Source organism: Raphanus sativus, chromosome 5, assembly GCF_000801105.2.
Source record: "Raphanus sativus cultivar WK10039 chromosome 5, ASM80110v3, whole genome shotgun sequence".
NCBI classification, from domain to species: domain Eukaryota; kingdom Viridiplantae; phylum Streptophyta; class Magnoliopsida; order Brassicales; family Brassicaceae; genus Raphanus; species Raphanus sativus.
Window position 1 is genome coordinate 24,907,030 of NC_079515.1, and position 13,346 is coordinate 24,920,375.

At 37.8% G+C, this 13,346-nt stretch overlaps 3 protein-coding genes across 9 annotated transcripts; 2 read left to right on the forward strand and 1 right to left on the reverse strand.

Annotated features, from left to right (window-relative positions):
• The first annotated feature begins 875 nt into the window (after nt 1–875).
• Nucleotides 876–4,959, forward strand: LOC108861632 (protein TONNEAU 1b). Of its 7 annotated transcripts, XM_018635536.2 has the most exons (15): nt 876–969; nt 1,375–1,606; nt 1,731–1,790; nt 1,935–2,057; nt 2,202–2,269; nt 2,408–2,433; nt 2,520–2,574; nt 3,097–3,206; nt 3,379–3,514; nt 3,644–3,732; nt 3,834–3,959; nt 4,172–4,287; nt 4,415–4,440; nt 4,519–4,652; nt 4,748–4,959. In XM_018635536.2, exons 8-14 carry the CDS (start codon nt 3,120–3,122, stop codon nt 4,626–4,628), a joined length of 690 nt encoding a protein of 229 aa, XP_018491038.1. In that variant the 5' UTR covers nt 876–969; nt 1,375–1,606; nt 1,731–1,790; nt 1,935–2,057; nt 2,202–2,269; nt 2,408–2,433; nt 2,520–2,574; nt 3,097–3,119; the 3' UTR covers nt 4,629–4,652; nt 4,748–4,959. The 7 variants fall into 7 exon arrangements, with proteins under 7 accessions (XP_018491038.1, XP_018491043.1, XP_018491041.1 ...); XM_018635541.2 differs by lacking the exon at nt 876–969 and having other exon boundaries at nt 1,014–1,606; nt 4,751–4,959; XM_018635539.2 differs by lacking the exon at nt 876–969 and having other exon boundaries at nt 1,015–1,606; nt 1,731–1,798.
• A 513-nt stretch (nt 4,960–5,472) lies between these two features.
• On the forward strand, nt 5,473–7,520 carry LOC108862296 (phosphoribosylformylglycinamidine cyclo-ligase, chloroplastic). Its single transcript, XM_018636382.2, has 8 exons — nt 5,473–5,941; nt 6,045–6,139; nt 6,211–6,312; nt 6,378–6,437; nt 6,522–6,694; nt 6,768–6,870; nt 6,966–7,124; nt 7,211–7,520. Exons 1-8 carry the CDS (start codon nt 5,650–5,652, stop codon nt 7,382–7,384), a joined length of 1,158 nt encoding a protein of 385 aa, XP_018491884.1. The 5' UTR covers nt 5,473–5,649; the 3' UTR covers nt 7,385–7,520.
• Nucleotides 7,521–7,593: 73 nt separating this feature from the next.
• Nucleotides 7,594–12,936, reverse strand: LOC108862294 (uncharacterized). Its single transcript, XM_018636381.2, has 19 exons — nt 12,877–12,936; nt 12,656–12,753; nt 12,312–12,381; nt 11,542–12,111; nt 11,241–11,420; nt 11,029–11,142; nt 10,867–10,925; nt 10,523–10,589; nt 10,335–10,386; nt 10,171–10,263; nt 9,919–10,002; nt 9,368–9,777; nt 9,155–9,216; nt 8,989–9,058; nt 8,714–8,794; nt 8,528–8,629; nt 8,161–8,285; nt 7,967–8,084; nt 7,594–7,856 (listed from the first exon to the last, which is right to left on the reverse strand). Exons 2-19 carry the CDS (start codon nt 12,724–12,726, stop codon nt 7,746–7,748), a joined length of 2,439 nt encoding a protein of 812 aa, XP_018491883.1. The 5' UTR covers nt 12,727–12,753; nt 12,877–12,936; the 3' UTR covers nt 7,594–7,745.
• Between the last annotated feature and the right edge of the window lie 410 nt (nt 12,937–13,346).

Here is a 13,346-nt window from a genome sequence, read left to right on the forward strand (position 1 = left end):
CTTTTAAGGAAAAATCCATCTCAAAATCAATGTGGATACACACCAAATCCCAAAAGATTATCACGTATTTTGTTATTTTTCGCTTTTAGTTCCCATGTCTTAACTCGTTAGTTGGCATCTTTAGATTGTGTCATCTACGTTAGTAACCACTTTGGATTAGACACTCAAATCAGTGCACCAGTGATGCAAAATAGCATCTGACCGTGGTACTCTTTCTAATTAAGTAGGATTTGTGGAAACGCACCCGAAAGAGTTAATTCATCATGCAGTATTTTACCATAGTCTATATATGCTGCATACATCATATTTTTATAAATATATACATACATGATTGTGGTATAACTAAATTTGTTGACATATATAGTAAGCTCCAGGGTGAATAGACGAATAATTGCACTCTTCATCTAGTCCCTACGAATATTGTACGTGGAAAGTTTAAGAGGGTATCAATCTCACATATATGATATAAGGATAAAGGTACATATAAGGTTCGTTTAAGCCTGGAAGAACTTCTCCCATTTTAAGTAAAAATTGATCAACAGTAAAGCGAACAAAAACAAGTACCACTTGTTCTCAAAGTATAATTTAGAGACAAAGAAAGTTATAGTGCATGGATCTTCTAGAAGTATTCTGGTGAATGATTAACTTGAAAAGTGATTTCTTATGCTATATGCATATTCGTTCTTGGTCACTTCAAACTGAATGGCACATGCTCTTGTCACTAGTCCAATCTGAGTGTGAAAACGAATTCTCTTTTAATCACCTCATTGTTCCTAATGTTTCCATTTGTGTATACAAAAAAAACAGTGAGTAATAGTTTTGAGTTTATAAAACTTAATTAAGCAACTTATACTCATCAAGTTCACATCTTGGTAGATACTCAAACACAGCTATATATGATTGTTTCTCATATTTGGTTTGCGTGAGACCTCATCTGTACAAAAAGCAGCGAGGATGTCTACCATTACAGTTAAGTGCATTCTTCCTTGGTCATATGCTTGACAATATTGGACTAAACTTGACATTTTTAATCATCTCCCTAGATAAAATCCACGAACTCTCAAATGTGTTGGTGTATCCTGCAAAGACCCAATTGAATCTTGAATAATTCCTCTTCCAATGCCAAATAAATTATTTCTTAAAGTAACAAAAAATAAATTAAATCATATCCACATTAATTTGGGGGAGTAATATTCTCAGATTCAAAATTTGGGCTAAAATAGAAACTAGTGATCTTTTAGGGATTAGATGGAAAATAAAATATTTTTTGCTGTTACATAATTATTTTTTCTTCAACGTCTTTTTTCGCCCATCTTCAAATTCTTCACTAAAGTTTCACACTTTTGATTTGATTTGGTGGTGTAACAACGGAAGATTACACTAGAGACTGGATGTCAAGAGCATAGTCACTCAAAGCCTAGAGAAGAAGGGTGTTCTCTCCAAGATCCGGGTAAAGTTTCACTTTTACGTTTTTCCAACACTTTTTTCGCAAAGTTCCGGCCTTTCAGTTCAGATGATAAACTGGTTGAGAACAAGGAAGGTTTGTCTCCGGCTTTGTTGGGAAGCTGTAGTGATCGTGCAAGGCGGCTTCATGCTTCTCCTTCAGGTCTTTAACCAAAGTTTTTACCTTTTATCTATTTCTTTCTCACTTCAGTTTTTGCTTTTATGAACATTTAGGTTGTGTAGTTGAGTAAGGAAAAACTCACTTTGAAATGTTGAATGAAATTCAGGTAAGTTGCTATCTGCGTTAGGTTGTGAATATCAAAGTGTATCAACCCGAGTGCAATTTGGTAATCAAGTACTTTTTTTCCTCTGTTGCTTTTGTTTGTCTTTTCATTTCATTAGCTTGTAGATGATTGTATTTTTTTTTTTAAACAATGCTTTCTTACTAGTCTTGTCGTCGTCATCATTGTGATTGAAAACCTTTTTTACAGCAAAATGACTCTTGGAAGACTAGATAAGGCGAATTTGTTAGCAGCAATGGCTATGGGCTCAACAGAAATGGAGATAGCGGACCACTCCTTCTCGATGTTCTCGAAGGATTCTTCAAGTTCGAGGTGTTTTTTTTTTCTTTGTTCCTAGTGAAGGAACTCGATTTGACAATATAATAGTCTATGCTTCGAGTTCTCTATACATCTAAGGAATCATGTTTCCTAGTAAAAACCTTTTTTTATCATTTGTCTTTGCTGTGTTCTGCTCAGGTTTAGTGATCACGTTTTCAGTCTAGAAACTCTCTTTGCAGATCATCTGCTTCTGATAGCTTAGGAAGGTACACATATCTCCCAACACAATCTTATGCGCACACAACCAAAAAAAAAAAAAAAAAGAGAGAAGTATCTGTACTCTTTTCCTGTTGCTTACCTGAGTCAGACTCTGCTTGATTGTTTTATGTTTGAATAATGAGAAGACCCGGTTCTGCATCCCAAGGATCAGGTGAGTCATCTTCATTTCCCCTATTTACTTGAACTAATGTGTTAACATAGTATATGTTTCTTAATACCAAATAAGACTTTTGCCAGATAAAAGAGGGCGGGTCTAGTTACAGAAAAGATGAATAAAGATGCACATGAAGAGGTGATGAGAGGCTACATCAGCACTAGAAAACATTCAGCTTGATAGGAAAACATGTTTTGGTTGGACCTCTCTTTGTTTTGAGATCATGAATCAACAATATGTTGTTGCCATGAGGAAATAATTGAAATATATATATATATATATATATATATATAATTATTTTCTCAAACTTGACAAATGTAGTAGCAGAAAGAAGCTGTGCAACTAAAGAAGTACAGTAATGCTGTTATATTGAAAAGATCCTTCTTCTACAAACTAATTACTGAGAAATCATTTGCCTCATCAGAGAACACATACTTGAATCTTCATGATTAGTTCTACTAGTATCTGTTTATTGTTGTTGTTTTAGAGTTCCAGAACAGAGAGATTTGAGTACTCTTAGAACTAATCAAAATTTGTCAGTAGTGAGCTATTATTTCTCTTTTTTTTTTCTTTTTGAATTTCATTTATCTCTATTTTCTTCTTCTCTTTCTTCATTTTAAACTTAAAAACTTAAAAAGTAACTACTTTTGTCTGAAGCAGGGGAAGCGCCTCCTGTTTTCGAAATGGACGATTACACGAGAGAGATGATGGATCTCAAGACATTGGTCACTCGAACCCTCGAGAAGAAAGGTGTTCTCGCTAAGATCCGGGTAACCCCTTTTGCTCCCTCCTCTCTTGACTCGAACAAAAGAAAGAAAGAAACTTTCTTTGGGCTAAATAGGATCCCAGGAATGTCTTAGATATGCCCCATTCATGTGTTTAGAAATAAAAGTTGTAACCTTACCGTCAGTTTTTGAGCAAGTCTTTTTATCTGCTTTCTAGGCTGAGCTACGTGCGAGTGTGTTTGAAGCAATAGAAGAAGAGGATGGAGTGATTCAGAACAACCAAGGCGGCTTGCCTCCAGCTTTGTTGGGAAACTGCAATGATCGTGCTAGGCGTCTTCATGCTTCTCCTTCAGGTTTTTTTTTTTTTTTTCTTTAAGGGTGACCTAAACTTTTGCTTTGCTTCGCTTTGCTTCTATGTTAAACCAAGTTATGAACAACATTGAGGCTTGAATTGATCTCAAAATTGTTGAATGTGAATACAGGCAGGTTGCTATCTGCGTTGGTATGTGAATACTTGGACTGGGCGCAGCTTAACCACACACTCAAAGTTTATCACCCTGAATCTAATTTGGTAATCATCAACTAAAAATTATCCTTTTCTTTGAATGTTTTTATTGATTCAAATGAACATTTCTCACTTTTATCTTGTGATCTGCACTCCTTCTGTAAAAGCCAAAAGATTCATGGAAGTCTGAGTTACGCGACTTTAGTAGCAACAGTGGCTATGAGCTCAACATAAACGGAGATAGCAGCAAACCACTTCTTCTAGATGTTCTTGAAGGGTTCTTCAAGTTTGAGGTACTTCTTCAAGATGTTTTCACTTCTTATTCTGTAGTATTAGTTTAAGAGTATTCAGTCTTCTTCATAAATATTTAACAACAAGTTTGGTGATATCTCTTCACATCCATCCAAGGATCATTCGTCTTTGCTGTGTCCTTATCTCAATCAGGCTTAGTGATCAGCCTTTCATATATGTGTTTTATGAGTATTTCTTTCGGAACATAACGCAGGCTATAGGTGGTAGTAGTTCAAGGAGAGATTCTGAAACAGAGTCCTCAACAAGCCTTGACTCCAGGATCCCTCCTCGCTCATCATCTGCCTCTGATAGCTTACCTCCTCAACGAAGGTACACATATTTCATCAACACTATTTTTTATGCCAAATCAAACGTCTTCACTATTTTTTTCCTCTTTTTTTTTCATCAACACCATGTTATATATGCTTGACTTACTCATCTTTAAATTAATAAGCAGGTCAATATTTACATCTCAAGCATCAGGTGCGTGATCATTTTTTTTATCTATTTCTTCTTCAAGTCTCTCTGATAATACTAACCATTTCAATGTTCTTGGTTCAGGCCCTACTTCTGGGTACAGTTGGAGATATGAGAGTGAAGATGGGACAGAAGAGGTAATGAGAGCTTCTTCAGCAGCGCTGGAAAATCTGCAGCTAGATAGAAAAAACTAGGAACCTAACATCATCATCTTGGAGGTAAATCCTCCTTCCAAGGCCTCTCTTCTTATATACCTTGACAAGTTTCCAAGACTGAACTGAAAAACGTAACGATTCATTTGGTTGTGATGTAGTAGGAAGGAATGTGAGGGATGGAACAAGTGAAGAAGCTGGGAAAGATTAACATGCCTCTTTGATGTGAATTTAGTACGTTGATATATACATATATGTGTGTGTGTGTGACTCTTTGTGTTTCTTTATCTATTGCCGTTAAGTGTTTGCAACTCTGTTTATTTATCTGTTTTGTATTTGCAATAGGAGTTGACTGAGAAACGATTGGAAGTAAGATTACATATAAAACGCTAGCTGCCCTCAAGGGTGTAAACATGTCCTGTTAAGATTTTTTGTTTTAAGCCTCAATCAAAGCAAAAACAAACAAAAAATAGAATGAAAAATATTTTCTTTTGGGACAGAAAAATGGAAAAGTTTGTTATAATATGCATCTCTTCTTACCTGATACAGCAATAAACCCCACGGTGTATAGTTTGAATATGGAGGCATCGGAAAAGTACTCGGTAAAATTATTTTCCGAATTTATAATTGAAAATTTTTGATGGTTATTTTCTTCATATTTGAGAGTAAAATATCAATTGTCGAGATAATAAAACAAATAAAAAAGATTAATTAAAAACAATTTTATACGAAAATATTATAGTTTTTTGTACTCTTTTCACATTTCCTCTAACCTTTTTGATCAAAAGATTAAATATATAGTGTTTTTTTACACCAAATAAAAAAAAACAAATAATGGGGGTGTGTGTGTCTTTAGGGTTTTGGTTTTAAACCCTTTTTAATTTATTTTTTTATTTCGGCTTCAGGCACAACCTCTGCTCAGTCTCTTTCTTGCGTCGCCTCATTCTCAGTCTCTCTCTCTCTCTCTCGGGACACAGTCGCAAATCTTTGGACCTGTTTTCATATCTTGTCCATTTGACCTGTGTTGATTATTACTCTTTTAACTCTTGTTGTTGTTTAAGCCATGGAAGCTCAAATTTTGCAATCTTCTTCTCGCTGCTTCTCATCCGGCTCCACCACTCGATACCGTTTCTCCTCCGTTTCATCATCATCTCCGAAGCCTCTCTCCGTCAACTTTCCTCAGAGAACGAGAACAACAACAACAAGTGTTTTATCCTTGTCCAAGAAAGATGACAACACCGAGAGTCTCAGTTACAAGGGTTCAGGTGTTGATATCGATGCCGGGACCGAGCTCGTTAGAAGAATCGCGAAGATGGCTCCTGGAATCGGCGGATTCGGTGGTCTCTTTCCGTTAGGTACACTTCTGTATCAAAAAGCTTCAAACTTTCATTTTGGGAATGTTGAAAGTTTACTTTTTTAAAAAAACTTTCGTTTTGGTTGTGTGTGTGGGAGGAGCAGGTGATTCTTATCTCGTAGCTGGTACGGATGGTGTAGGGACTAAACTTAAGTTGGCCTTTGAGACTGGAATCCATCACACCATTGGAATCGACTTGGTATAACACTCATTGATGATCTCTCTTTTTATATTCTCCTCCAATCACACAACTCATTGTTTTTGTTGCAGGTTGCTATGAGTGTGAATGATATTGTTACTTCCGGTGCAAAGCCTCTCTTTTTCCTTGATTACTTTGCTACTAGCCGTCTCGATGTGGACCTTGCAGAGAAGGTATGGTGGTTTGCTTCATCTCTTTCCTCCATATTGATGTACAGCGTTATGCTATTTGTTTCCAGGTTATTAAAGGGATTGTTGATGGCTGTGGGCAATCAGACTGTGCTCTCCTAGGTGGAGAGGTATGTGTTACAGCAACCTAAGCTTTTTGAAAGTGTAGTTTATGCATCATGCCTTTCATAATTTTTGGTTCGGTTTGTGTTTAGACTGCAGAGATGCCTGACTTTTACGCAGAGGGAGAGTACGATCTCAGTGGGTTTGCAGTTGGGATAGTGAAGAAAGATTCTGTTATAAACGGGAAAAACATTGTCGCTGGAGATGTACTTATTGGCCTCCCTTCTAGCGGTGTTCATTCCAATGGTTTCTCTTTAGTAAGAAAGTAAGGAAGAATGCAAGTATTTAGGCGTAATATCAAAATGACTTGAAACTAAATGACCACCAAATGTTTCTAGGGTCGTGGCTCGAAGCGGTCTTTCGCTGAAAGATGAACTTCCAGGTGGATCAACTACCCTTGGAGAAGCTTTAATGGCACCCACTGTCATTTATGTGAAGCAGGTTTGTTTTGTATTTTCGTAAGCAAAGAAAAAAATTGATCGCATAGGTTACCAGTTCCTTGACTATCTCCTTTTTCTCTCTTCATATATACGTAGGTACTTGACATAATTAGCAGAGGAGGAGTGAAAGGGATAGCTCATATAACAGGAGGAGGTTTCACAGACAACATTCCCCGTGTCTTCCCTGATGGTTTGGGTGCTGTTATCCACACTGATGCTTGGGAACTTCCACCTTTGTTCAAATGGATCCAACAGGTAATGTTATTCAAGTTTGAGTTAACAGCTTTGTCTTTTATTACATGTGCGTGAAATTGTTTTTTTTTTTTGTTGCGTTGTTGAAGTCTGGGAGAATAGAAGACAGTGAGATGCGAAGGACGTTTAACCTGGGAATAGGGATGGTGATGGTGGTTAGCCCAGAGGCTGCCTTGAGAATACTTGGAGAAGCCAAGAATGGAGACTATGTTGCATATCGCATTGGAGAGGTTATAAACGGTGAAGGCGTTACCTATCAATAAGACCGTGTTTGTGTTTTCTACCAATCACTATTGTGTTCTCAATAAGACCATGCGAATTGTGTTTTCAGAGTTTGTGTCAGAGATGGGACAGAGGACCTCTTTGTTTCCCATGTTTCAAATCCATTTTTGTTATCCTTTCGGTTTTGCAATGTGGGTTTATAATGAAATTGATAATTACGAAGTGTCGTGAATAATGCAAATGGTTGGTATGAGTTCAAATTTTTTTTATATGCTTAGCAAACCAACAACAAATTGAATGTGTATTTAAAATATGTCCAAAACTTCAAATCGAAATTAACAATTTTACCACCTAATACTTGAAGATTTAGTGGGAAAAGAGCTTAAAAGGTTTTATAATACCCTAGGAAGCGTCTTGGAGTTTAACGTCTTTTGTTTCAGCGTTGGTTTCTTTTCCCTCTGCATTTGGCTTCTCCTCATTAACATGCTCCGCAGTTTTCTCAGGTGTTGTGTTCTGCAATTGCAGGTAATTTGATTATGGAACGTAGATGATTATGATGGTGAATGTCATTTAACCTATTTAGTCTTGAAAGACAATGTTTGAGGTGTAAGAAGAAGACTAACCTTGTTCTTGTCTCGCCACCCTAGTCCAAATGGACGTGCTAGCAAACTGATCCGGCTTTGAGGAGGTTCCGGTAACTGATCATTAATGTTTCTGGTAGACGGACTTTGGTTTCCTGACCTGTGTGTATTCCATACGTCATATGTGTAGGTGTCTTGTAAACAAAATTTACTTGTCTCAGGTAAAAAGAACAAACCGTGGTGAAGGTTGTGCTTTGAGTTGGCCAGATTGATACTGCAAAGTGGCTTCAAGCATGGACTCTGCCATCACCGCTCTCTTCTCCATCTCAGCGAGTGCAGCAACTGCTTCCTCATATTTTTCCTACACCAATTATTTTTTTGTTTCTCTAAGATAGTAACAAGAGACATAAACAGGAAGACGAGATAGAGTAACATTTGGAACATACAGTCAAGGGCAATACGGATACAGAGATTATTTTCCTAAACTAATGTGTAATGGGAGGCGTGTCACAACTGTAACCAGAGACAGTGCAAGCTCTTTCATCTGAATAGACTAATCACAGCACATTTTGTGTTCGTGAGAGTCAGCGCGAAGTTTTTTACCTGCAAAACTTGAGCAGCATATCTCTGCGCTTCTGCATCCTGCTCAGCAAATCTTCGTGCATCTTCTGTTACCTTTTGTTCTTGCTCCACTCGCATCAAGACCTTCATAAGTATCAACTACTCTCAGCATTTGTATCAGCGATAAATAAATAAAAGAACAAACAAATTGATCATGAAAATGCAAACCTGCAGCATTGCACCTTCTTGTTCCTGCTTATCAGAGAGGTGCCTTTGAACTTCAGCCAGCTCTTGCTCTAACTCTTCCACCTGACGTTCACATTCATAACAAGCAGCGTTAGACATCTTCATACTATGTCAAAACTAAAGAAGAAATAATGCATTCACAATTGACGAAGAAACCAGTGTTCGTATTTAGAAGATGCATAAAGAGACAAGTAACAATGCTAGCTCATATACTTCGTTGGGAAATGAACTGTCAAATGGCAAACTTATGGGAATACCTTGGCACTCAATTGACGCCGGTTATCTTGCTTGACAATCTCCATGAGAGCAATCTCCAACTCTTCAGCTCTACCATAGAATAGGAATATCGGGAGACATTACATACTGAGAAATAATGCGAGATAAAAAATTCTCTCGATTTATATATTGAGCAAAGAAACTAACCTAAGTAGAGCTGATCTTTTCTCTTCAAGCAACTTGCAGACTTCGGCCTTCAACCACATAACCTGGAAAAGTTGTCAATCAACATTCAGAAGGGGCTCCATCACTGTAGGTATCAAGTGATCTATCCTACCATTTTCCCAGATATAATCATCCAGAATTCAAGTATACTAAAGAGAACATCTTCAAGCCAACAGAATAGACCAGAACTATTACCTGCGCTTGAAGATCTTGAACAGAATCTACCTCCCCGTCCCCAGTCAGGCTAACTAACACTTCATCCGCATTACTTGATCCTGACTCGGATCGAGACAAACTCCCATTTGTCAATGAGACTTTGCTAGAATCCACCAAAACAGATTTTGGGTCTTGCTTAAAGCTATATAGTTTGGAGGCAATGCCCTTAGAATCCCTAAAAGCTTGAAGCCCCTTTGATCGTTCCTCAAGTGCAGCTATCACCGCTGGCCTATGCTTGCTTCGCAACTCCTGCAATCTTATTTCATGTACGTTTTGGTAACCCATGCAGGCAGTTAAAACGAGCTGGCTACTATCAAATGTTGATCCAGTCAGTGATTGTAGCAAAGTAACAGCGTCTCCCGCATCTTTCGTTGTAACTAATGCAGGACCTAAGGTGAAATAAAGCATAAGTTAGAGCAGTATCGATAATACAAAAAAAAAAAAAAGTATCGATAATACAATTGATGTATTTAGGAGGTCCACAAAACACATCACTTTAAATCGAAAATCCACAAGTTTCAATCAAGTACCATATAGTTCCATCAATGCGAGTGCTGTTCTGAAAAGCATAACACGATTTCCTTCAAAGAGAAGCACATCCCAGACTCTAAGAACTGTAATCACGTAGAGGAATATTTATAAGAAAGTGGGTTCTCAGTCCCAAATTTCAAATAAAAATGATAAAACATTTAGAAAGAAAACGGGTTATTGGTCGCTAATTGTTAGCTACTCTGTTCCAGTTCCAAACAAGACAGATTTAACTTCAATAGTTAAAACCTGACCACTTTCCCAGGGAAGCATATTCATGAAGATGGAAAGAAACCATGGCCCTGTAACCCAAGCTACTTGCACTCCAAGATAATCCAGATGATGAACTGTAGACATTAAGATTATGAGCATTAGAACTAACTGTGAATGCTTTGTAAGATATCTGTGAAATACTAACCCAATTTCGGAAATCTTTCTCGAACCAACTCCTCCAGAACTAGTTGATCAACCTGCAATACGAATACAAGATACAGCAACTTTAATTACACAGAAGTTTGGTGGACCTAAATGGTACATGTTATCATGATGCTATCAACAGTCTGCCCCAAAATTTGTGCAAATGTATTAAACAACTCATATGGTCACCTGGGACTCAATCATATCTTCTGAATAATAACCATTGAAGTATTCATCAATGATTCCTGTCAGTGCCCTAAAAACCACAAGTATTTAGTTAGCAGGGGAATCTGTTTAGCAAAAAAAAAAAAGATATAACGACGCCTAATCACAGTTAATACAAGCAGAATAAATGAAAGTGATAGATATAAAAACTAAACACCGAGTCGAGGAGTTCTTTTATTCACAAAAAAAAAGAGTGCGAGTGAATTTTACAAACTATACACAGAGCGAAGGAGTTCAATATTCACAGAAAAACATTTTAGGAGTTGAAAAGATGATAGATTCATCAACCATCAACTTTGTGAACATACCAAAACGCATTCTCTTCGGGCATTAACAGCAACAAAAGAGCAGCAAAGAAATTCATAGCCTGCAGGTTGTATATTGACACAAGAAATGAACTAGATATCAATCTTGATTTACCATGTCCGGTACTAAAATAATGAATCATGATACTGGTTAAGAATCCATACCTGGCAGTATCCAACAGAAGGATTATGCCTGGCATAAGCAGTAAGCAAACGCCGCAGAGCATTTCTACCATCATCATCTAGTGCAGGATGGCCTGGAAACGTCCGAGGCAAGTCCTGTAGTTGTTATAAGCAACGGCGTTATAATCAACTTCAAGCCAACATTGCACCAGTAGGTAGAGAGGGTCAACGCTCAGTAAATTTTACGGTACTACCTTTTCTATCTGTCCTTTCCACTTTTCCACAACAGCAAGGGACTCTGTATTTGCACCTTTCTCATCAACATGCTGCGTATCCTCCTGATCTATGCTGTTTCCAGAACTATCTTCAGCAAGAAGGTTTTGGTAATAATCTTTGCTACGTCGTTGCTTCACACCAACAAATGCTTGCCATAGCTGAAAATATGGAAAGATTATGATTGAACAAGAGCTAAAGCTAACGAACAACAGATGAAGCTAGAGCATGACAACAAATAGAAAGAGAAGGCAGCAATGTAGACATGACAAGATTTGTTACCTCCCCCCTCAGAGCCATGGGTACACCACCTCGGATGAGTACTTCAAGTTCTTCCTTCCAGGGACATGTAGACGCTGAGAAAGAAGTAGCATCACCAGCCACAGGGATGCCAGAGACACTATTACCATCAGAAGACGAACCATCCTGAACATCCGTCCTTTCAACATCATAAAACTCGTCTTCAGAATCATTCTCAGAAGCTCCCTTGGTAGATTTGGCATCATCAAATGAGGGTGAAGATTTTCCCTTCGGATCCTCTTGCTCGCCTTTCGATAAATCCACCTTCTTCTTGACACGGACACTCATCAACTCTTCAATTGACCGCAGAGACGGTCTAACCTCAGTCCATAACTGAACTCTGTGAACACTCTTCTCCATGTCAGGGAAACCTTCTTCTCCATTCGCATCATCAGGAGTTACATCCTTAGCACCTAACTTGTCATCTTCCTTTTCTTTCCCACTTTCACTAAACTGCGCATGACTATTTTCAGAAGATGGCTCATCAGTGGAGTCAGCATGATGATCTTCCAAGAAACTGCTCCACCTGTCCGATCTTTCTTCTTCTTCCTCCTGCTTGTAAGCAAAGAGTAACTTATGAGTACTTATATAGTAAAATAAGTAAATGAACTACTAACTTGTACTACCATTCCAAAAAGAAATGATCACAATATTTTGGTATGTATCTAAGGAGGTGTATAGTTAGTTCTACAGGCACATAACAGCACTCTCTGTATAATAGCAATGTCGGTGAGTGAGAGAGCAAATCAAACCTTGTAAATATCAGCATATTCTCTGTATCTCTGCACATGTTGAGGTCTCACAGGGAATCCATACGCATCCCTGTTCATGCCACATCAATAGTCACCGTTATTCTTACTTGGAATACAAATCGAACTCGAAAATCAATAGCATTATACTCGAAATCAAGATCAATCCACACCGAAACACGCACCGATTGCTAATAAACAACACGAATCAAGCAAACAGTAAGCCGAAATTACGAATCAGGAGATATTACATTCCGCGAAAAACGCGCAGAGTTCATGAATCTCTTTACTACGACACATAAATACGCGGGAGAAACGTAGAGAGGAAAGGGAGGGGAGGGGGAAACCTCTTGTGCTCGAAGGCGACGAGTGGATTAGGAGGCTTGGAAGCGGCGGCTACGGCGGCGGAGGTCCTCATTCGTTAATCGGAGGAGATGAGATCTATCTGTTGAGAGAAAAAAGAAGATCCAAAAAGCTTTAGTTGATCATCGTTACGCGACTGAAGTTGAAAGCAAGGAGAAAAAAGAGTTTGCAGTAGAGAGAGAGGGGAGGAGTAGAGAAATCTCACATGGAGGGAGCGAGATTGTCGACGAGGTTTACACGTGACCTTTTTTGACCGCGTCGATTCCTTGACGCAGAGTCCCAAAACGTCTCATTTTTTACTTTTTCATTCCTACTTTTTAACCACTTCCTTGTTTTGGATGTAAAAATTGCGAGTGAGTGAATTCATGAGTTGTCGTCCAATATCTTGGTCAATTTTTGTCGAAAGATATGTAACAAAATTAGGCTATATGTTATTGTTTTTTTCTCTTACACTGGTGGAAATTATCTATTTAAATTTAATATCCTTACTAAGGAAAACAAAAAGAAAATACTTCTAAAATAATTATTAGTTACAAGATTTCAGATAATAAAGAAAACACCTAACTTTAAATTTAGTAACTAAAACTGAAAGTCAAGCTAAAAAATATATCAAGTAGTTTTTTGTAATACTTAATAACCGACACACAACTATGGTTAACAAATTCTGGTTACTGT

Bases quoted from the DNA above. Each gene is read 5' to 3' on its own strand.
- LOC108862294 (XM_018636381.2), bottom strand. From the start codon at position 12,726: ATGAGGACCTCCGCCGCCGTAGCCGCCGCTTCCAAGCCTCCTAATCCA. The intron at 9,778-9,918 runs GTACTTGATTGA...ATTTCACCTTAG, and splicing joins CGCATTGATGGAACTATATG to GTCCTGCATTAGTTACAACG. The intron at 8,085-8,160 runs GTTTGTTCTTTT...GAATACACACAG, and splicing joins AAAGCACAACCTTCACCACG to GTCAGGAAACCAAAGTCCGT.
- LOC108862296 (XM_018636382.2), top strand. From the start codon at position 5,650: ATGGAAGCTCAAATTTTGCAATCTTCTTCTCGCTGCTTCTCATCCGGC. The intron at 5,942-6,044 runs GTACACTTCTGT...TGGGAGGAGCAG, and splicing joins CGGTGGTCTCTTTCCGTTAG to GTGATTCTTATCTCGTAGCT. The intron at 6,313-6,377 runs GTATGGTGGTTT...ATTTGTTTCCAG, and splicing joins ATGTGGACCTTGCAGAGAAG to GTTATTAAAGGGATTGTTGA.
- LOC108861632 (XM_018635536.2), top strand. From the start codon at position 3,120: ATGGACGATTACACGAGAGAGATGATGGATCTCAAGACATTGGTCACT. The intron at 3,207-3,378 runs GTAACCCCTTTT...TCTGCTTTCTAG, and splicing joins GTGTTCTCGCTAAGATCCGG to GCTGAGCTACGTGCGAGTGT. The intron at 3,733-3,833 runs GTAATCATCAAC...CTTCTGTAAAAG, and splicing joins ATCACCCTGAATCTAATTTG to CCAAAAGATTCATGGAAGTC.